Source organism: Myiozetetes cayanensis, unplaced genomic scaffold, assembly GCF_022539395.1.
Source record: "Myiozetetes cayanensis isolate MyiCay16 unplaced genomic scaffold, myiCay2020 scf1, whole genome shotgun sequence".
Classification (NCBI taxonomy): Eukaryota; Metazoa; Chordata; class Aves; order Passeriformes; family Tyrannidae; genus Myiozetetes; species Myiozetetes cayanensis.
Genome location: NW_026086604.1, coordinates 119,108,061 through 119,131,634, shown reverse-complemented (window position 1 = coordinate 119,131,634; position 23,574 = coordinate 119,108,061). Strand labels below are relative to the sequence as shown.

General features: G+C 40.2%; 1 protein-coding gene across 1 annotated transcript; it reads left to right on the top strand.

Moving 5' to 3' along the window:
* Positions 1 to 6,500: 6,500 nt before the first annotated feature.
* Positions 6,501 to 21,992, top strand: GPNMB (glycoprotein nmb). The gene is made up of 11 exons (XM_050329400.1): positions 6,501 to 6,670; positions 11,552 to 11,698; positions 12,398 to 12,541; positions 13,819 to 13,998; positions 15,081 to 15,239; positions 15,712 to 16,020; positions 17,203 to 17,325; positions 18,036 to 18,138; positions 19,034 to 19,239; positions 20,579 to 20,666; positions 21,485 to 21,992. Exons 1-11 carry the CDS (start codon positions 6,601 to 6,603, stop codon positions 21,636 to 21,638), a joined length of 1,683 nt encoding a protein of 560 aa, XP_050185357.1. The 5' UTR covers positions 6,501 to 6,600; the 3' UTR covers positions 21,639 to 21,992.
* Positions 21,993 to 23,574: the final 1,582 nt, after the last annotated feature.

Here is a 23,574-nt window from a genome sequence, read left to right as displayed (position 1 = left end):
TACAGGATGAAATATCAATGTAAGTTTATAGAGATCTGAATGTAAAATCTGTTTTTCTTCACTTATGCTTCTTATTTCTTTACTTTTTCTTCAGGACTATTTAATTTTTTATATATTTTGATGTCAGATACTTACAGAACAGGATTAAATTCAGACTGTTCAGACTGGATATAATATCCCTTACTGAGAAGAATGTCAACTACCACACGTTGGATCTAAATTTTTTCTTAATAGCTGTTCACCTTCTTTCCATGTGCAGCAGAACTGAACCTTTTGCAGTGAAACCTCTTATGTCAGGCACGAAAGAGCTTTCTCTTCCTCCCAGACCACTGGATATGGTAGTGCTCCAGGCAACCAGCTGCAATTAAGCAGCATGGCTGAGGGAAGATTTGTTTAGCTATTTTGCTCTTTTAATGGAGACAGTTTAAATTATAGATCTAAGAAGCAAATATTTCTATTACATGATGCGCACACATTTTCTGTAATGATTCTTGTCATGTTATATAGCATTTCTTGTGCAGAGCTCATAGGTCTGGTGATCAGTGCTAGACACATGTTAGACAGATTTTACCCTCAGTATGTCACTTAAGCCTGGGATTGCAAGTAGGCTGCTGTAGTAAATCAATTTTTTGGTTCTCACACAGTAAAGCCGTGTTAGATTTCCCAGTATTGGCAAAGAAAGCTGAAATAAAATAACCATATTCCCATGCAGATTTAAAACAGAATCGGTGCAAGGTTTACTGCTCCTATCACATAAATAAAGGATATTGATGTTTAAGATGAATTCAGAAGATTAACTCTTATATATTTAATATATATCCTTGCCCACATGTGATCAGAACTGTTAAAGATTATTATGTAATGCATTTGGGATAAGGGCATTAAAAATATACTCTTGTCCCAGAGAAACAGCAGTTTCTGTTGAAGTTTCCACAATCAGGAGCTCCTGCAGCCATGGACCAGGGAAGTAACCCTACCCAAATGCTGATTTGGGGGCTGCACAGCTGCATTACCAGCCTCAGTGTCCCCTCCTGCCCTGCCAGTGCTATATGGTGACATGAGGGCCTGATCCTGCCACCTGTTACTCTGCAACAGCCAAAGATGAGTCGATGTGGTGATGGATGTGTGGGAATGGGCAAGTTACAGCACAGCCAGACTGTTCCTCCAGTGCCTCACTGGTTAACCCACAGCCCCAGCAAGCCATGACCAGTCTGTGCAAGTGGCAACAGGCAAACTTGGAAAAACCAATCCAAACCAAACCCCCATATGACTTTTTCTTTCTATTTCCCTCCAGGCCTTCAAATGAATCTTCCTCAGTGCTGTCAGCCACAGAAGGTGGATCCAGGTGGATATAAATCCTAGGGTGACAGCAAAATATCACTAGGAGCACAATAGCTCCACTAGCCCAGAGTTTGCCTTCTTTTTATGCCATAAATGTTACTATCTAAATTGGGCTCCTAGATAGAAAACTGGTTGCTATGTAATACAATAACCTTTCTTCTCCCGTCTCTATTGCCTGTATATTCACTGCTGGGCCCAGCCTCTTTGGAAGAGATTACTCTGAATTACTGCCACGAGTCAGTGGGAATACAGTGCAAAAATGCAGCATTTTGCCCACTTTGTTGATGTTAACACATTAAAGAGTATGTTACGCTATAGCTCAGCTGCCAACATTTTCATTAATTCTGAGTCCTATTTCAGAGGAATGTGGAGGTTATTTCTTAAGCAGTCAAGGCAATTTCACTGGAGCATAAAACAACTGAGCTTGTGTGGTGAACTCTTATCCCGAGCTCATAATAAGTGAAACATAGCATATACAGGATAATAGGGTACAGCTGAGTACATTCAGTTTACCTTGTTTCTTAGAAAAGTTTTAAAGCAGCTTTGCCTGTGAGACTTCTCCATTGGTGTCCTCTCACCAAAGTAGCTACATAGTTGATGTTCAGATGTTCTTAACTCTATTTGCTTTGATAGGTCACCTTTTTTGGGAGGTTTACTGGTTTTATTGTTTCTGGATTACTTTTTTGGAAGAATTTTTTCTTTTTTTTCCTAGCCAAAATATTAATGAACATCTTTAGAGAAAAAAGAACTTTTCAGCAAAAATTTGATTGCTCTCTTGAGCTAAATGATACCAAAAGCTGTCTTTAACACCTCTGGGCAACAGGGAGGCCTAAATTGATTTCATTATATTATGACGTAAAATATGGGTCTCATGCCACAATAATCATGCACTTTCAGCTCTCCTGATTGGAAGAGGTCTGTGCCTTGATGAATCATGGTGCCTCTAAACCACATCATTAACAATTCATTATATCAATATGAGGAAAGCAGTAGAGTAAAATCAATGTTCAGATTGTAATTTAACCATGGCAGCTGCAACAGTGAAAGTGGGTCGAGCTATAGACAAGCACATAGAGCAAGCCAGAAGCTTACAGAGGCTTTGGAAGACCACAGGCTACCACCACGGAGCACTGGGATTATCAGGATCACTACACCTCCTCCTTCACTGGCATCATAGTTAAAAAAACCCCAACCAGCCTACCTAGAGATATTGGATAAACTTGCATTTTGGGGCACTGTCACACACATGGCTATGACTGAGCAGGGAGTTTAGCATTTGTAGGCAGGGACCAGTGAGAAACTCCCCTGAAAAAGCAGAGAGCTGGCATGCTCATTCGAGCCTTCCCTTAAGAGGAAGTCAGGCCAAAAATTACTTGTATCACAAAACATCTAAAACTCCCCTGGTGCAATTTAAGCCCATTTCTTCTTATCCAGTTGGTTGTTACCTGGAAGAAGAGACTGATCCTCACGTCTCTACAACCTCCTTTCAAGTAGTTGTAGAGAGTGATAAGGTCACCCCTGGGCCTTCTTTTCTCTGGGCTAAACAACCCCAACGTCCTCATACAACCCTCATGCTATGGTCATTCTGTGTTCCTATGCTGTCATCAAATGCCAAGTTAGGAAAAGATCTTTAGATTGCAAACAGTTTTAGATTGGATATTAGGAAAAATTTCTACACAAAAATGGTTGTCAAGCATTGGAACAGGCTGCCCTGGGAAGTGATGGAGTCACCATCCCTGGAGAAATTTAAAAGACAAGTGGCAGTTGGGGACATGGTGGACTTGGTAGTGCTGAGTTAATGGTTGGACTCAATGATTTTACAGGTCTTTTGCAACCTAAACAATTCTATGATTCTATGATTCTTTGACCAATTCCAACACAGGAATTTGGAGAAATGTACGAACTGCAAGGAAATACCTTCCCATAGAAAATGGTAAAATGCACGGCTTTAGCTACTACAAAAGCAAAAAATAAAGATACTAGAATTACTAAAAGCCTTTTTAATCAGTAGCAAGGGTTAATTCATTTTTTTAGTGATAAACTGAGACTGATGACCAGAAACTGATCAGGAGGTTTTTTTCCCTGGTACAACAAGAACTGCAGACTGCTGAGGCAGCTTTGTTTACATGTTCGGTTCAGTCAGCTGATGGCCATTGTCCCGTGTGAAGTGAGACCCACATGATTTCTTCCCAGAAAGGGAATTTGTCCAGCCTTAAGCAGAGTTCCCTTGAGAGATCACTGGTAATGGCAGACAGCATTTACCTAAATGTACCTGGTTGCCAAAACAAGATTGTCTCGTTTTCCTTTGCTATCTTGGCTAAAAGCCAAGTTCATTCTTCAAATCCCTTTTTTTTTTTTTTCTTCTTCTTTTGTTTTTCCTTTCCATTTTTTTTCTCTTTTTTTTTTAAGGTCTGGTGAGCAGTGATTAAAATTCCTGTATTCATGTTGCGTTGATGGCAGTGTGATAGGAGTGTGAGCACGCCAGCTCTGTCAGTCTGGACATGCAGGTACATATGCTGTGTTCACACCCTGTCATCTGACAGGCCTTCAGGTAGCAGAGATGTGTATCTCCTCAGTGAGATTTAATAACCAAGGCATTGAAGCTGTGAAATACCAAGCACTTCCTGCCCACGCACTTCTTTGTCAGATGAAGCCCTAAATCTCCCTGAATGTGTGTTTCTTTGCTAAGAGAATGTTTAGGGTATATTTTAAACCTTTTCTCCTCTGTAGCTGCACAATTCAATTCAGCTGTTTAAATTGCAAAGCTGTTTCTCAGAGAACAAGAATAATAATGTAAAAACTATAAGGTTAATTTAAGATCTGGTGATATTCCACCGGTTTCAACCAACTTTTCAGTGTTTCAGATAGGCTAACTTTCAGACACAGTTAGCTATGGCTGGGACATTTGGAGAAGTTAGCTCAGTTTTCAAGTGGCCTTTTCAGCCTTCACTTATCATACTGTTCCTTGGCTTTTTATTCTTATTTTCACTTCTTTTACACCTCTGTTCCTCCTAGCTCTTTCTTTCCTTCTTATACAGTTTTCTCCTCTCCTCTTTTCTTATGAATGTTGTTGGCTGCAGCCACAGCACAAGCAGACCCAAACATTTTCTATCTCAGCCCTGCAGGAATGTGTAGTCTAAGGCCCAAGAGCTGAGGAGGAAGAACGTGAGGGACTGTAGCATCACAGTAAAGCCACCTTTTAGTTATTATCCCAGCCCTGGTGGTTTTGGATTACTCTAACCACAGGCCTGATCTTCAGTGCCTTTGAAGTCTATTTACAACATGTTTAATAATTTTCACCAGCTGGTCCTAATTGAGACTGTCACTCAAAATTTATGTAACAATTTCATGTATCAAATAACATGGCAAAAAACTCCATCCTAACCAACTTCATTGTTTTTAGGCTGATAAATTTTTGTTTTTAATTAACAGGCATTTGTTAGCAGCTTTCCTCTGGAGGTTCTGAAAATCCTCTTGGGAATGAGAGTTCAAACCTCCTTTCTCCCCAGCAGACTTTGGATCAGGCCCCCAGTGTTGAACCGTGGTGTTTGAAGGTCACTTTTCGCTTCTAGGATTAACAACCTGGAAACGAAGGAGTGCAAATAATGTCCCACGTGGTTTAAAAAATAATTGTGAATGGCTTAAAAACCTGACATTTCAACTGGGATGTAGCTGATTGAATAACAACAAAAACGAAACAATCACATGAGGAAGTTGCAATCATATGATTTTTTTTGCATAGTCAGTCACAGCTTTGACTTTGATTTATGCTCTCTTTCCTTTCTACCAGATAAAGAGGGCTTAGTTTAAACAAGCCTGGCATCCCTAAGGCTATTGCCTTCACCCTTCTCCTTGGTTTGCAGTAAGAAGGAGGGTTAGCTGCAGCCAGGGGTTGTTGATGCATGGAGCCTACATATGCAAGATGCACAAGACTGGACATCAGAGCCTGTGTTACTGAGAGAAATGCTGGCTGTGGTGCTCAGGGTAGTGACAGTAACTTACACAGCTAGTAGAAAGCACTAGAAAAATGGAAGAAACTAAGAACAAATCAAAAAATAAAAAATAATAAGTAGTCAGAGTTCTAAAATTCCCTTCCACTGGGCAATCTTCTCATTCTGCTGACAGGGCCTTGGACTTGTGGATTTCCACCTGCCCTGCACAAAATAAAAATGGTTTAGTGGTGCTCAGCTTGCTGGTTTCTGGCTAACTAGTATCTCGCTTATGAGCGCTATACTTTGGGATCACTGAAACTACTACTGACTTCTCTCTTGAGGACTTTATTTCCTTCTGTGCTATGTCATCTCACCAAAGCTGCAAACAGCAGCATGAAACTTCACAAGGCTGCCAGGGCTGCAAAAAAATTCAGCTGCTGCACTGCCTGCAGAAGAACACCTGGGCTGGTGAAGCCCGTTGAACCTGAACTCGAACCATTTGATGCAGTTTGCAATCTGCATGTATTATGCTGCTCCTCTTGAGCCATTGCTTATACTTCATTACTAGGTTGGGCAGCAAAACCTACTTTTTCTTTATCTCTACACTCCATGAAGTTTATACAATCAAGTACTTGTCTGTGTGGGGTCATGGCAACTTGCAAGCCAGATATTGACTGGCCATCACCACACGGGGGTTATGATTCCTCTTCTAACCATGGTTGCATGGGACATGCATGTACTCACTAAATGTTTAAATAACGTTTTCCTTAACAATCAAGTCTGATCAGGAGCCAGATCAAGGGATGTGTTTGAGTTGGCCGTTCTCCACTTAGTGTACAGTTGCTGCCCAGCATTTGGGGAGAGCCATGTGATTAAGTAGCGACGGGTTCATCAAAAGCAGTGAGCTGTTGCAGTAACACTTGCAAATCAGGCTGGGGCAAGAATTAATTTGGATTTCTGGAAATAAGTGTTCTTAATTTAAAAACAAATTAAGCACAAAAATTGATCATAGTGCAAAACTAGTATAAAAATGCCCGTGAGGTAAATGGTGCGGCTCTAAACAGGTCTCTCAGAATTCCCAGGGAATGCTGAAAGCAAAGGGAGTGAGTCATAAGCACATGAGCTGAAAGAAGCTGAAGACAAAATCATGCATCTCTGCTTAATTCCATCACATGATAAGTCCCGGGGCCCTTCATTTAATCAGAGAGCAGAGCAGTGGAGAAACTTCATTCTCACTTCGCAGTGGGGACCGGAGGAGTTACCGTAGGCAGGCACCGGCCACGCTGCTCCTCTGTGCGCGCTGAGCTGAGCCAGGGTCTCCTCCAGCATGAGCAGTGTTCGCCACCACCTCGGATTGCTGCTCCTGGCCGAAGCGGTGCTGTGTGCTGCCGCCACACGTGAGTGCTTCCTTCACCCCGTCTCCTTTCCCTCCCTGCCTCTGTGGGCTCGGTGACCCAAGCCAAGGGCAGCGACAACGGCTGCTCCTTGCAATGCGGTGGTTGCTGGAGCTGTGCCTGGGCATCAGTAGGCGAGAGCTAGCTCCACCTCAGGGTTGCCTGACTCTGGGTGGAAATGGTGCCTGAGCTGGAGAAACATGCTGAGAACTGTTCGGTTATCTGTTCCCTGCGCTCTGCAGGTACACAGAGCTGGCTGCAGCTAAGCCTTGGCTCTCCACAACAAATTTCTAACAGTATTTCCCCAGCTCAAGCATGGCCAAAAAGGCAGATGCAGGGTGGATTTCTCACAGTTTGCTCAGCTCAGCTGTAGCTGGGAGAAGCCAGGCCAGAGACAGTGCTCCCCACTGGGACACCCAGTCCACACTGTGGATCCCCAACCTCAGGTAGCCCAGTCAAGGAGTTAGATTTGCAAGCCACCATAGACAGGGATTGAGCTGACCTTCTGCTTCTTTCTGGGCTCTCAATTTGACTCAAGTATTAGGATGACTCCCTGAGCTCAGGGCTGGGAATGTAAAAATGGGATTTTCAGCTCAAATTCCAGAATCTACAGTATGGAAATTGAAGACCGTAAAAGCTGAGCATCCATCTAGCCTCCCATGGGAAATAGCAGTGAATGTACAACTGGGCAAGTCAGGACACTTTGCCAGCTACTGATGACTTACAGGAGCAGAACTGCCTCGATCAGATGCAGAGTCATTGTATTTAACAGCCTTTACTAGACTTTCTTCCATCCATTTGTGCACTTGCGTTTTGATTGCAATCCGTGTAAATTTTGGGGACACACTACATCCTACCAGAAAGAAATTTCACACCTTAACTCTGCCTTATGTGAAGAAGTATCTATCATGAGCTTAGAACCTGCTGGTTTCATTTGATTCTCCTTTTGTACTTTTAGCTTCTTCCTCTGTGCTGTTCATGATCCTGTTTTTATGTTCTCTTCTATCACCTCTTCTCCAGGCTTCAAGACATAGTCTATTTAACTGTTCCTCAGATAGAAACAATTCTTTCCCTTTGTAGCATCCTCACCACCTTTCTCTGTATTTTTTTTCAGTTCTCTTATACTCTGCTTGAACTACAGAGAGCAGAGCAGCATGCAGTACTCAAGACATGTAATTATACAGTGCTGTAATGCTCATGTTTGTTCTCTATCTAGCCTTTTCCTAGTTTTTCAACTACCAATGAGCACTGCATTCAAATCTGTAAAGCTACAAGATCTCATCTCTGAGTTCAGAGCTAGTTTAGAGTCCCTCATTCTCAAAGTAAGGTTAAATGTAACTATGCTAACTTTCATACAGTTTGATTCTTGAGCCATTAAGTCTCACACAGTCCTCCCCTCTATTACTTTAATGCACTGTCTTTAGCAGATAAATGAACTTTACTGTTTACCTGTTATTCAGATTATGAATATTTTAAATTATTTTAACAATTTAGAAAACTGGGCACTTATTCATAACTTTTGTTTCATATATCCTAACCAGTCATTTATTCATGTGAAATCCTTTATTCTTATCCCACAGTAAGTTAATTGCTTTACATGCCTTCAGCAAGGGACCTCATCAAATGCTGTCTGGAACTCAAGCAGAGTGTAGCAGGCAGGTCAGCCTTGTTTCCATGCTCTTTGTTTCTCTCAGCAAAACTCAGAATATGTTTGTGAGAAATGCACTCCTTTTACAGCATATCATATTAATGTACTTTCTGCTAATTCTGTTTTTCACTGCTGTTTTTACCAGCCTCTCCAATTTGAGCCTCAAACATTTTGTAATCCTCTAAATCTTCCCTGGAAGTGTTTTTAAAAACTGTCAACACATTTGCCAATTTTTTTTTCTCAGTCACTGAAGCAGTGTTAAGCAAGATGCTACATGCTATGGTTAATAGCTCATTTATTTCGCTCTTGAATAACTTCCATACTTGGGCCATCCTATCTAGACAAATTTGGAATTTTGCTGATTTGTTCTGTAATTCGTTTTTTTGTGCTACACTTTGTTTTGAGGGAGGTTCTTTGTCACTGTAAAGAAAAATTCTAGCACAGAAACATCCTATGTTCTTCCTTTGAGAAAATGTAAACCAATGTATATGACTATTCCTTTATCTTCCCTGAATGCTTCTTTTGTATCTACATCATCTTTTGGCCCTAAATTTCCTGGTAAGCTTTCCACCTTCCTTTATATTTTAAAAAAAAAAATTAATTGGTAATTTTTATGTTTTTGCAAGTTGTCCCTCAAATTCTTTTTGCTTTATTATGTTTCTATATAAACTTCCTTTAGAAAGTTTACATTACTGTCTGATGCCAGAGCACCAGCCTTTATACTTCTAATACACTTTTATCCTCTATATCTGAGTCATCTTTTTACTGCTGCTGTCCTAACACTGGCTTTTGTTCTCTCATGGCTAATACACCATCACAGGAAATGCTGAACTTCTCATCTTTGCTGCATTTTTCACCAAAATAAAAACCAGAATGAGAAATAAGAAAGTCAGTTGGAGCATGAGATCTTTCGTCCTGTGATCACCTCACCAAAACTATTACAGTAATCAGATCCTTGGAGTGTAACATTATTCTGTCTATTTCAAACTGAATTGCTCTAATTTTGGTTATGACCAACATCTGTTCTCGAGTGGTTTTCATTGTTAAAGAAGAAATACATTTAAGCTTTTTTTTCCTTTAGATTCAGCAACTGAAAATCTTCAGTTCCATGTGTTAGAGAAACCAGTGCAGAAGGCTTTCCTCCTCTGAGAAACCTTCTTTGTCTTCTGCTAAAGCTTGTGAAATGTTTTATATTCGATTGAACTAAACAAAGCACATCAGGGAGGCAAAGAAATGCCTAAGGACCTTGTGATTTAGAAGCAGTGACCACAGTTATTACCAAAGCTGGCCCAGAAAATGAATTGTGAATTCAAGGATTGTTACTGAAAATTCAAAAATTAAAAGCATTTATAAAATTAAAAGTGATCCAGATCTTCTTGATGAGTTGACCATTTGGGAAAAAAACAATGATTGAAAAGTTTTGATCTGAGAAAATCAAAACATTTTTACACATTAAATAATTTCTAGATAAAATCAAAGTGACTGGGTAAAAGAAATGACAAAAAATGTGTAGACATTTAATTCAAATAATATGACACATTAATTTAATGACCTAAAATGCAATTGAACTTGATAAGCGTTTATGAAGTGCTTTTATAGTTGCTAATCTGTTTTTCTCCTGAGCAAAGTTTCTGAAGGACAACATTACCAAACTCTTCTTCTGACCAAGACTGAAAACAATACATCATGTGATACAGGTCATTAAGTAAATACCAGTAGTGATGTTATGCTTTGCTCACATCAAAATATATTAAATCTCCAGGAAATACTTGATTCAAGTGATTTAAGTGAGACTGCAGGGAGTTCCTGTAGGGCAAAAGACTGTGGGAGGTTATGTTTCTGAGTACAAAATCTGTTATTTTCCTCAAACCTTTCAGTCCTCAAGACTGGGGAGAGAGCTACTATCATCAGCTCAGAGCTGAGATGGCTCTGGCCAAGGGACGTCCTTCCTGCCCAGTAGAAATCTCACTGGGTAATAAAACATCATGAGAAAGCAGCTCCTGTCTCTTCTTCAGCACAGTTTTTTTGGTTCTCCCTTGCAGTAAAATTAGGAGTCACACACCTCTGAAGACTGTGCTTAAATTGGCTACACCTCCTCTGGGCCTTTTCCAAAGCTTGTAGAAATTCCAACGCAGCCAGTTAGGTTACAGCACACAGGACCGTTCTCGCCCTTCTTACAGGTCTCTGCATTTCCCTTGAAGTCACCCAGAACTTTGTTGCACTGGGTATAAATTTCAGAAGCATTCTGCATCAGCTACCTTTACAAGAAAGCCATGGAAAGCAGAAATCCTAACTTTCTTGATGTTGTGACAGAACGGCACGCCCAGCTGTTACCTTACCTGATTAACATGACAGAGTTCCGTAAAGCCTCCAGGCTTTAATGGAGCTCTGCCCATGAACCTACATATGAACATATTTTTGTGGCATCCTATAGTGGCTGACGTGTTCCTAGAGGTTATTTGGATATTTACTTTGCTTTTCACTATCTGTCCTTCGCGACAGAAAGAGGAATCCCAGAAGCCTGGGAAAAGTTTGAGCCCATCATTTGTAGTAATATGAGAAGCGAGAGGTTATTGAAGTTATTTAATATCTGAGCCATTTTTAAGTAATAGACATGAAGCTTAATATGTTATTGTTGTTATATTACAAACACATTGAATTTACTACTCAGCTCTAAATTTCCTTTTCTGGAAATACCAGCTTCTGTTATAATTGATTCCACCCTCCCACCCAAACCACTAGCCAACTCACCAAAGGAGCTTCACTGGGTCAAAATTAATTCCTGGCATAACTTACACTAGAACAAAACTCAGACACAGAGTGAATTTATCCTGTTAGCCTTTTACTCATACATTTATTACCAAGCAAGCTGTCAGAAATCAAGCAACCTCTATACAGCCAGCCTGACTGTTGCAGGGTTGTGTCAATTCATACAAAAAATTGCTCTGATATGGTCAAAATGTTGTAAACCCTTTTATTCTTTCTCTGGAAAGTTTGTAATACTGCATGTTGGAAAAAAAAGGGTCAGTCTGACAGTGGTGGAATTGTCTTTATGTTGACTATAGTTGATGTGTTTATAGCTGAGATGATAAAATTCCCTAACTTCCTATTGGTGAAAAGTTTTCTATCACCACAAGAATATAATTATAATCAAAAGGCCATTCAGCACAGGAGCAATGCCTTTATAGAGTGTTAGGGAAAATGGCATTACATTACATGTTTGGTTTTCTCTCTAGGGTTTCAAGATGTGCTGAGCTATGGAAGTACTTCTGCCACATCCTACAAGAAGCTACAAGGCTGGTCTAGTGACCAAAATAAATGGAACGAAAAGCTTTATCCTTTCTGGAAAGAAGGAGATCCCAGATGGAAGGACTGCTGGAAAGGTGATTGCACACATGCATTTCAAAGATACTTAAAAAACTGGCCAGGAAATCCACCTCATTGCAGGGTGTAGGTGCTTTAGTACATTTTCATAGGGGCAATATCCACTGCTGCAGAGAACAGCAAATTAGGGATGATTGGCTTTGATACCATTCCCAGTAGGTTGCCTGAGGAAGCAGAAGAGTGAGCTATTACATAAAATGCTTTCCCATGACTACTGGTCTCAGACATTAATACTTCTTAAGAAGGGCTCCAGGACAGTCCATTATTTGAAACATGCCCTAGAGGACAGCTAGCTTCATCTGTTTCTCAGTAGGGCACATGGGCTTCAGTTTGACAGCTTTGGCAAAGATCCTGTTTATTATCACCTGGCCTGAGCTGAGGTCTAATGACTGCATCCCTGGGGAGAAACAAACATTTTCTCCTTTGGAATATATTGACCCCCATGTGTAGAAAACTATTCTTAGCTCTACAAAGGAAATTTATGTCAGATCAATAAGTGATGTGGGGGGATATGATGATTCCCTCTGATTTTTTTCAAGTTGGGGTTTTGATAAAAGTGCAAGTGACTTAGAAGCACGAAACCCCTTAGAAGCAGAGTAATCAATAAAGCATTTATCATGTAAATAGTGCACAGTTGATGGTAGCTTCTTCTCTGATACATCCTTTACTGCAGTGAAGACCCATTTTCTTTTCTACAGGTGGAAGGGTGACAGCCAAATTGGACAGTGACAGCCCAGCACTGGTAGGATCCAACGTCACCTTTGTTGTCACTCTCCAGTTTCCTAAGTGCCAGGAAGAAGATAATGATGGCAACATAGTATACAACAGAAACTGTACCCAGGGTAGGTAATGGCAGTTTCCCTGCACTGTACACACATCTGCCTGGTGTTGGTGTGAATGTGTCACGAAGCTTTGAAAGCATCACAGCTCCACCCTATGAACAACAGCCAAGTTGCTTTTAATTGACAACACTACTTGTGCCTATCTAACCTGTGCCACACCAGTTTCTTCCCTAAGAAGATCACTGTGGTATTTTGAGATTGACCAACACTATAAAATTACCTTCCCAAAACAGTCGCGTTAATTTGGCTTCCTAACAGAACTGTTACTGCTTTTCAGCTCAGGCACAACATTGCACAGTCACACTGCTTTCTTCCAAACTTACAAAGCTGTAAATTCGTAAAACTGGGTGGTTTTTTTCAGTTAGGATTTGTAGAATTCAGTAACCATACCTGCATCCTGAAAAACCCTCAAGAAAGAGTAAATCTCATACTCCCACATTTTAAGAATTAAAAAAACAAACAAAAAAATTTAAAAGTCAAGCAATATTTTCCTCAAATAACCACTTTCTTTCATCTTATTTACTGTTACATGGAGCAAAAAAACCCTATCATAATTCCAGTGTTTGAAGCTGCTGGATCTAGAATTAAACATGCTGTTGAACCTTTCATGCTCTGAATCCATAAATGTTCAACAAATTTTTTACTGATCAAAGTAATTTTCATTTCAGGGAATATCGGCAATTTTTTTTGTCAGCCTAAGTTCTAGTTTTTAACTGTCTATTGTTTTGTTAATAGTTGATATCCATTCTCTACTTAATATCTACTTTGCTGTTTGGGGGAGGAAACTATTTATTATTCAGAAAAGAACTGAAATTCATGTTTAAGTTATTAAAAGGTGTAATAGAAAACTTTTCTGACAAAACAAAACAAACTAAGTCACTTCTTCCCAGTGCTTCCATGGCCACTATTTCTACTTAAAATTTTAGATTCTCCTTGTTAAATATTTAGGTAGCCCCATTAACTTCAGTGACAGAGTAGCCCCCTGCAGACTTGACAGCAAGTTTTTGGGCAAGCAGTTTAAATTGTGTTTGGCCCATGAGACAGTAAATTTTTTTTAAACTTTTAGATAAAAAACCACCAAGATGGAACAATTCAGTGTTTATATTAAAACCCAAACAAAGCATAGTCTCAGAAAAAAAAAATGGATGTCAGTCTAAACATACTCTACCTTGTTGTTTAGGTGCAATAACTCCTATAACTGGGGATGCCTGCCTCATGTTATCTGACTTTCTGCACATTTGTCAGTTGGCCAGAACTCATCCTATTTCTCCCCTTAGATCCTCCAGCTTCTGAGGATCAGCAAGTCTATGTCTACAACTGGACTGAATGGATCGACAACTGTGTCTGGGAAAACTGCACAAGCAATCACAGCTATAATGTATTCCCAGATGGGAGACCTTTCCCTCATCATCCTGGCTGGAGGAGAAGGAACTTTGTCTACGTGTTTCACACATTTGGTTAGTACCACAGCATATACCTTGGTTTGGGAGCTGCAAACCTTTGCACACTAACTCATTCGTCAAGTATGTTTCAATAAAAGTCCTTTAAAAAGGATTCCACCCTCTTGAGCGGAGACAATGAATTCATTTCCCACTTTCCAGATATTCGGTGTGAAAATCGTGTATTACCAGAAGATTCTCTTTAAATCTACATTCACAGTACTACCACTGAAGAATATTAATTTACTCCTTTCAGTAGTACTCAAAATCCTTTTCTAGGAAAATGGAGGGTCGGAGCAAGTCAGTCACATGATTTGTTGACTGTTCACTGCCACTGCAGACTCTTAATTTTAAGAGAGAACAGAGTGCTGTATATCATCAGTTTAACAGTGTAGCACTTCTTGCCTCTGGGGAGGTGAGAACTGCCACTGACTGTGTGATACTGGTCTGGTCACAGATGCTGATTTTCAGTGTTTCCAGCTCCTGAGAATGTAATGGTTGGGCTGTTCCTACCCTTGGCTACATACTAAATCTTCATATCCTAAGTTTGCTTGGCTAAATCAGTGTTATTGTCAGTATTGTCAGAGCATGAGTAATAATAATGTTCCAAATTTTATGTAGAGGTGATAGTTTTTATCTACCTGAATCAGGTCTGTTAAAAAGACAAATAAACAAACATACACAAATAAACAAATAAATATATACAAATGATTCTAGAGTATGAAGTAAAAGGTATTGTATCTTCTGGCTACACTGAAAGAAAACAAGATCTCCTAAAGTGCCTAACACATCAACTACATAATCTTAATGACTTAATATAACAATTGCTTTGGAAAGATGTAGATGCTTTGGCAAATTTTTCTTGGATTAGTGAATTTGAGACCTCTTTCTGACACCTTTGAAAAAACACGGAAATAATGGGAGTAAACACATAGTAAAAGTATTCAGTCCTCCAAGAACACCTGCCAGATTACTGGAAGAGAATTCTAAACTATTTGTTTTGATTTAGACAATCCGAGATCCTCAGAGATATTGCCTCTCATGAAACAGCTTGTATCCAGGCTGAAGGGGAAAACATTTAAGTTCATGTTCTCTTTCAGGTCAGTATTATCAAACAACGGGACGATCTTCAGCAAAGTTTTCGGTCAACACAGCGAATATCACTCTTGGCAAGCACGCGATGGCAGTGTCCATTTACAGGAGAGGGCACTCAGGATACGTTCCAGTTGCGAGAGCAAAAGCCGTTTACTCTGTAACAGGTGAGTGTGCTGGAGTAAACTGCAATAAAATACTGGGGTATTTGTTGCTTGGATGTTAAAAGAATTCCACACAAGCATCACCTGGCATGAAAAGAGGACATTGCCCCAAGAAAGACTTTTAATATGAAAGTGGAATCTCTGGTAAATTGCCTTGCAGTAGAGCAAGTTACTTTTGTGTCTAGCTCAGTAGTGACACCTCTACTTTGGAATGAAAAATTATTTATGAAAGGAAATGCAATCTTCCACAGATGTCTCTGATTCCTCATTTGTTTCCATACTTTTCTGGGTAGCTGTTTCCTACTGACATTTAGTCATCAGATCATAAATCAAATTAAAGTAGAAGCCCGTGCTAAAGATACTAATGTCTCATATTCTGACTGTTGCTGTTCAGGGACTTTGGAGCTGTTTGTTGTTTGTAGCCAGGCATCTACGTGTTATTTATTTACTCCTTTTTTTTTCTTTTCCCCTCCAGACAAAATTCCAATACTTGTGAGTATGTTCCAAAAACACGATCGCAACATCTCAGACTCCATTTTTATCAAAGACTCACCAATTACATTTGATGTGAAAATCCATGATCCCAGCTACTATCTTAACAACTCTGCCATCTCCTACAAGTGGAACTTCGGAGATGGAAGTGGCTTATTTGTAGTCAGCAGTTCTACAACCTCTCACACTTACACTCTGCAAGGAAACTTCACTCTGAATTTGACTGTCCAAGCCATTATTCCTGTGCCCTGCAGGCCAGTAACACCCACTGCACCACCGCCCACCTCAGCAGGTAAGAATTTATCAAACAACAGTGACATTTGAAGCTATGCTAAAACTCTAGCTTCTGATATTTTAAATCCATATCTTTAGGAGGTTTACTGTCATCATGAAAGAGCAGCAAGGCTCTGCAAACTCTCCATAACTTGGTTTAGAGACAGAACCAATAGCTTAAACTCTTCTATGACTCTATGGCAGGGATCACTTACACATTTAACACGTTACACATCCAGTTCTACCCCCACAGTGACAGCATACAGGTGTCTTCAGGTGGACATGCAGTACACGTAAATTTTATTGTATAACCCCCATCACACCAGGTCAGGACATTTTAGCCTTGCATATTCAGGGTCATCTTCTGAGGTAAGATGCAAATTTAAAGTGAGAAGTATTTCAGAACACTCTTGCAAGTTCCTTTCTGGATTGCATTAAATTCTACGCAAAATTAAATGAGATCAGATTGAACTAGAACAACTTAGTCATATTCAAAAATACGGGATTTCCACATGGCTTTAACCCAAAACAGCTTTTCCACTTTAAATTTATTGACTATCATATTTCAGAACAACTTCCATCATTTTCAGAGTTGGTTTATGATCTCAGAGGGTTTTAAGGTTTGCAGAAGGCCTGCAGTTTCAGCTATAATACTATTATTATGAGATTGTAAATGTGGCTATATTTTTCAAATTTCATATTTTTAATATGTGCTTTTACCAAAATGTTGAGTGAGAATCAAAAATTAAAGGAAAGACATAATTTTCACCACTTCCCCTCTTCGTTTTTCCACTAGCTGTAATGTAGAGCAGTGGGAAAATACCAGCTTTTAAAGAAAGCATTTTAAATCTTTTATTGGCCTTGGGATTTCTTATATAGTTGATTTGGGGATTTCAAAGAAGTGATTAATTATATTACACCTTGTAGCCTCCCTTTCATTTCACAGAGATGGGTGACTAGCAAGGTGGCTTTTAGAGTGAGTCTACCCAGGCCACTCCGGCGTTCTACAGCTGAGCACATGTGTATTATTTAGGGATTATTGTCGTGATCCCATACAGATACATACATGACTGCACAGCTGCAAACCAAAGTCACTAACGACCTATGGAATGAAGGCAGTTGGAACATATGGCCATGTTCAGAATACCCCTAAGTAGAGCTTGTTCTAAAGTTGTGTATCTATTCCTTTTCCCTCAAACAGTAACAACTGCAGCATCTTCCAGTTCAGACCCTTCTGCCTTTGTCGAGTCAATGGAGGATAATCCTGATGGAGGTTGCCATATTTACAGAAATGGATACTATGGAAATGGTATCTCTGTTGTAGGTAAGGACATGGCCAACACCAGAACAAAATTACGGCACTAACAATGCACAAAAAAGTATGGTAGGGAGACTATTTATTTAGACAACATTTTATCAAATACATAAGACCCACAATAAGATCCTTCTTACAGACATGGTTGAGACTTTTAAAGATTAATGTAGAGACATCTAACTGGCTGACTTCGGTTTCTTCATGCACTCTGCCAGGACCTAGTGGCAGAGGTTATGGTCCCTTGGTTTCAGACACAGGAGTCTGGGCTTTGTTCTGGATGCCTGCTGATGGCTGACCCTGTGCTACATGTGGTGTTCCAGGCACTTGCGCTGGAAAATGGCTGGTAGGGATGTGCACAGTATCACTCCTCTCTCTATCATCAGCTTCTGAACCTGCCACACCAGGAGCGTATGGGCTGGGGAGGGGCTTTAAACAAGGTTGAATTGACCTTTGAATGCAGAGAAGTCACACGTAGTGGGAAGTGATCGAGTAAAATAAGTAAGTAAATAATAATAACGGGGGAAAGAAGCAGAGCAGAAAGGAGCAGCCTCACAGGGAAAGCACTGGAAAAATTTCTCAACTTTCAAACCACTAAGAGGGAGAGGAGGTTATGGAAAACAAGACCTGAACTGAGCATCAGCCAAACACTTGAGGTTCAGTATAAACAGACTTCAGAGCTTGTCAAGTGTCCTACTGTTGACATGTGTTTCCTCTCCCAGAGGGAATCCTTGAGGTAAATATTATTCAGATGACGAGCATCCAGACGACAGAAAGTCAAGCTGAAAACTCCCTGGTTGACTTTGTTGTTACCTGCCAAGGGAGGTAAGTGTGTGAATGAAGCGGTCAGTGTTCCCTCTTTAAAAATAATTAGGTGTTGGAATGCTGTCTGCGCTTAGATACAGCTGTATGAACAAAATTTGGGAACTGCAGTGTTTCTATTTCTTAACTGGAACTAAAGATAATGCAAGTCTCATTTGTAAACTGTGGCAACAGAGGTTACTGCCAGGTGCTTATGATTCAGAGCAAATGTCAAGTCTCAGCAAAAATAACAGAACTAGAATTGTGGGAAGAAACAATTCTTTATTTTCCTGGCAAAAAAAGATTTCAGCACCTATTGTAAAATGGGAATCAGTTTACTGAAGTTCTAAAGAAATCTTTCCTTTCTGGACGTGATTTTTTTGACACTTGAAGTAAATGGGCATGTCCAAGCAATTTCTTGGATAGGAAAACATTGTGCTAATAGTCCTGGCTCTTCTAAGATTAGAATTGAGAGGACTAAGAAGTACAAGAATAACCTTGGTAATACAACTGGAAAACAATTAATCTCTCTTAATCTAGTGGTTTCCTTTTTGACACATGATATCTACTTGTAAGAATCTGCATTCCTTTCTTAATGATGTGTATTAAAGGTAATGGACTTTATAAGTTGATTTGATACACATAATTTTGTGATTACCATAAAATGTTAAATGATAAGCAGAATAAGAAGATAATTATATAGATTGTATATATGCATTCCGTATAAAATCCACATGTGCATATATAAATATATAGGTGTGTAAAAACTATATATAGTATTAATAAAACACTCTTAAATCACTCTAGTGCCACTGATGTCAACAGGCACCAGTATAAAACTGGTGTACCGGTGCAATGTGTTTATGAACTGGGCTAGCAGGACTCCACAGATGCAATGTGTTCTCTCTTCCCTTCCCAGTCTGCCCACAGATGTCTGCACAGTAGTTTCTGACCCCACTTGCCAGGTGTCCAAGAGTGTGGTATGTGATCCCGTCGACATCAGCGATGAATGTTTACTCACCATCAGGAGATCTTTTGAGGAACCTGGAACGTACTGTATAAACATCACCTTGGGTGATGACTCGAGTCAAGCCCTTGCCAGCGCGCTGATTTCTGTAAATGGAGGTGAGTCCACACACAGCAGATGTGGGTTGTCTGTGAGTAGCTTCTCCCTGTGGTCGTTTCACTGCAGGGGAAAGAGCACAGGAATATATATGGGTTTTTTATTAAGCCTGGAGGCCTCAGCTAAGACTGTGCCAGCTTGTGTGAGAGTCAATATAAAGATAAGGGGACAATTATTTCTCTATGGGAATTTTAGGTGTTGGACCTCAGTTGATTTATGTTTACGATCCAGTGAGTAAGGTAATTATACAAACTTTTCAGTACTACAGAGTATGAATAGTTCTTAAGCCATAATGTATTTTTCCACCAAAAACTCTGTTGGACAGAAAAATGGGTGGGGGACATACCCACAGATGGAGAAACAGCAGAAACAGAGAGGAGTTCAGCTCACTTGAGACAGAATCAAAGTCTGCAGCAGAGTTGGCTGCCCAAGGCCCTCTTTGTATCCCATTGACCTTGACCAGGTTTCTATTTCTACATGAGGATAAGATGAAGCAGGTTCTGGAATGATCTGTGTAACATTCATTGACTACAGAGTCTGCCCAAGGTAACTAATTCAGAACAGCAGGTTTACCTTTGTTTGGAGGAGTATCACTGTATCTTGCTCATAGCTATCCAAGCACTTTGACAGAACCAGGTACTAAACTCAGCCTCAGCCAGAAGTCTAAATGATCATGCTGTCTCTCTGCTCCCACTCTGTTGCCCTCCTGACCTCCCATTACAATGTTCTAGTGACTCTTCTCAACTCTTTAATTACTATCAGCCAAGAAATTGACCCTTTGTGGTAATTTTTCTCAGTAATTTTGGCTGATTTTACTTAATCTAGGTATAAATGTATGTGTACTCCAATTAGTTCATTATGACTAAGGCCCAGTGCCAGAGCTGTAAGTGCATTCTGACTCCTAAATGTGAAAATAAGCATGTAGGATTTTCCAAAACTGTATTCACAGAGGCCTTCAGCCCAACGAAGCTGGTCTGCCTAGGTCTCCTCCAGAGGGCAAAGCTAAATTCTACTTTGGGGCTTCCACTATAATCAAAGCAGATTAGCTTCAACTCCTGGGGTGCCAGCAAGGCCCTTCATTCCCTTCTGTGCTGGAAGAGCACCCACGTGTGTGAGGAGCATGACAAAACTGGCAAAGCCCAACTCACACTCTGGTGGAACCGAGAATTACAATGAAAGCACCACCTCCTGCCAGTCACTGACCTCCAATGCTTAATGTATTAGAGCTATTAAGTCTACTTCAGTCCATACAGCAACGAAGTAAAAATGGGATTTTCCTTAGAAAGTCTATCTCACTGTAAAACAGGTTAACTTTTAATCATTCTGTTTTCTGAACTCTAGGATCATCATACAGAACAACTGAAGGTGTCTTTATCTTCCTTGGCTTGTTGGCAGTTTTTGCCACCATTGGGGCATTTGTCCTTTACAAGTAAGTTGCTAGTTTCTGTGATTAAAAACAGTTCAAGGAACTGCCAAAATATTAAGTTTAAATCAACAGACCAAGCAACTTAAATCAGCTTTAGCTACGTTTTTGTTTCTTTATCACTGCAGTTCCCAAACACTTTGGCAAATATTCAAGAAAATGAGATTATTGGCTTAGGCTACGAAACCAGTGGAAAATATGTAGATGTTAGGAGTTTTCATAGAAATTATGTTCTGTGCCCATAAGCTACTAATAAGAGCAGGCCTGGGAACTGCATGTAAGTGGAAAGCAAACTCACACTGCATGATGCGATTTATATATGTAGTGAAAACGAAAAAGCAGAAATTTAACTTAGCTCTAAACCTCTTACAAGAAATGTTTGCAATGACTGACAGATTGAGAATTAATCACCAAAATGCTTCATTAAATAACTGACAAATAAACTCTTCGGGAAAAAGGTGCTGGGGATGCAAGACAGTAGTTTAGAGAAGCATATGTTACTACAATATTAGCTTACTTGTTTCTCATGAGACTTTAAGACTTCACCAAGGCTCCTGAGACAAGTGTGTGCTCACCCTTCACAGTCAGTGGTGAGAAACATACACCTCCACAGAGCAACAGTTCTCCACTAAGCAGGTGGAACCTTCTCTTTAACCAGGTCCTAGTCACCACTACTGACCAGGCATTAGATGGGATTGGACAGGGAAGGAGGAGAGAGAATGTATGATGAATAAATGATTAATGCTCTTATGCACTGGTGGCATGCTAAATGTGGACTTTCATTTAAATGTCTTTCAGCCACTAACTGTGCACATTCCTTGCAGGAGATACAAGCAATACAAGCCTATTGAGAGAAGCGCAGGACAAACAGAGAAGCAGGAGGGACTCACCGCTTACTTCAGCAGTTTCAAAGCCATTTTCTTCCCTAATACCACTGAGAGAAATCCTCTGTTGAAGAGTAAACCAGGCATTGTTTAAACCTTTGGTGTAACACTATTAGATTACAGAACTCATACTGAACTGTACTTTAATGGGGCTTCCTTGTTATTGAAAAAAAAAACAACAGGGAGTAAGGTGAAAGCACACATAGATGGGATAATAACTTTTGGGGCTTGGTGCAATTAGAAACATTAAAGTAGTCCTTAGTAGAAGAACGAGGAAGTAGTTTTAAGCACTTGCTGTTCTTATTTATGATCTAGGATAAACTCTTCTGAACAACTAGCAACCCCCCCACTCCCATACCCTTATCTGGGTTTTCTTACTTCTGGGTTAACAACCTGCAAAATTATTCATATCCATAATTTGGAAGGGGGGGAGGGGGAGAGATTAATTTAAAAAAGACAGAAAAACCCCAACAACCAACCAACTGGTAAACACTTAGCTTTTATTGCTGCTTACTGCCTTAGCAGGATTCATGTCTTTGCTTGAAAGAGAGTCACGGGGGGCAGTCACATGTTATGTCTGTGGAATGAAACGTGCCATGGCCTATTCCCAGGCATTGACACTGAACTGCTGCTGCTGTTAAACTGTTTGGGAGGTCCTAGCACAGACTTGCCCTGGGGCAGTCTAGCTCCCCACCAAGCAAACCCTAGATTCTGGGAACCACCAGAGGGACAGATCCCCACCGGGAGTTTGGCAGCCGCCACCCTGATTTGCAGGGTTCAATAGCATGGGTGCAGCTCATTAAATTCCAGTTGGCCTCAGGGCCAGAAAACAGGGTTGGATACATTTAGTTTGCCACTGGACATGGCTACCAGTGCATGAGTCTCACTATGAACTAGACCACAGACACCCAAGCAACAAGATGAGGCCTATCGGCTCGGCTCTTCCTGTCCAAACTTTGAGTCCCATGTAAAATCCTCAGATGCAATTGCTGATGCTGTCTTTGTTTCCTTTGCTCTTGAGAGACCGGATTGGCACCGCCATTCCCTGGAGGGCAGATGTGTGGATATACCCTCCATATACAAGGGTCAGCAGAAGAAAGGGTCTAGCAGGAAGGGGTAGCATTCAACTCCCTTTTCCCCTTCTCTTTTCATTTCTCTCTCTCCTGTTGTAAAGATACAGTAATTTCTGCTTGCTCCTACATCCCTCTGTCTTTGACCACTTAATCAAAAAATGAAAAGCCCAATGTAAATAAAGCAGTATGTTCCAGTTTCTGCTTTTGCATGATGCAGCTTAGAAAATATAAATTTAAGTACAACCAATGTGCCTTGTTCACTCTAGCTGCAATTCTGTGTTAAAAAACCCAAACTCTGAGGCTTTTCCCAAGCAGTCTTGCTTTGTAGCCACACATGCTCACCATTCAGCATTGTGGTATTTCACAGTGTGAGATCAGCAGCAAACTGCTGAAGGCTTGGTCACTGGATGATGACAAAAGGACAGCATCTTATTTTTAGCAGAGTAAAGGTTGCTAAAGAGCTTTACTGAGATGAGCAAGCAGATCAAAAATGCTTTATAGTTCATGTTCCATAAAAGCCCTGCTGTTAATAGTAAAGGTTATAACCAAAATGGAGGCTGGCAATAACCTAACACAATCCACTTCTAAACACCGAATTCTTTGACAATCTATATTTCAAGATAATTAGCTTATTTGCTGTGTCTTGAAACATCTCTGATACATGCTGTTTTCAGGTGATATAAGCATAAACACACTTTCCTACTGTTTTATCAGATCCGTCAAATGCTCACCAGCCTATTTTGTTCTTTTTTTTTTTTTTTCCCAGGTTCTCTCATTATTTTAATTCTTTTATGGCCGTTTCAGTTGTGTTATTAAAAGCAGTGTATTTGCTATTGTTCCATCTTCCTTACAGTTAACATCCCATTGTCTAACCAGAACTGGGCATCTAAGACTACTTTCTGACTTAAACACAAAACACATTTTCTGCAAAAATTACTGCCTGAACGTTATATCCTC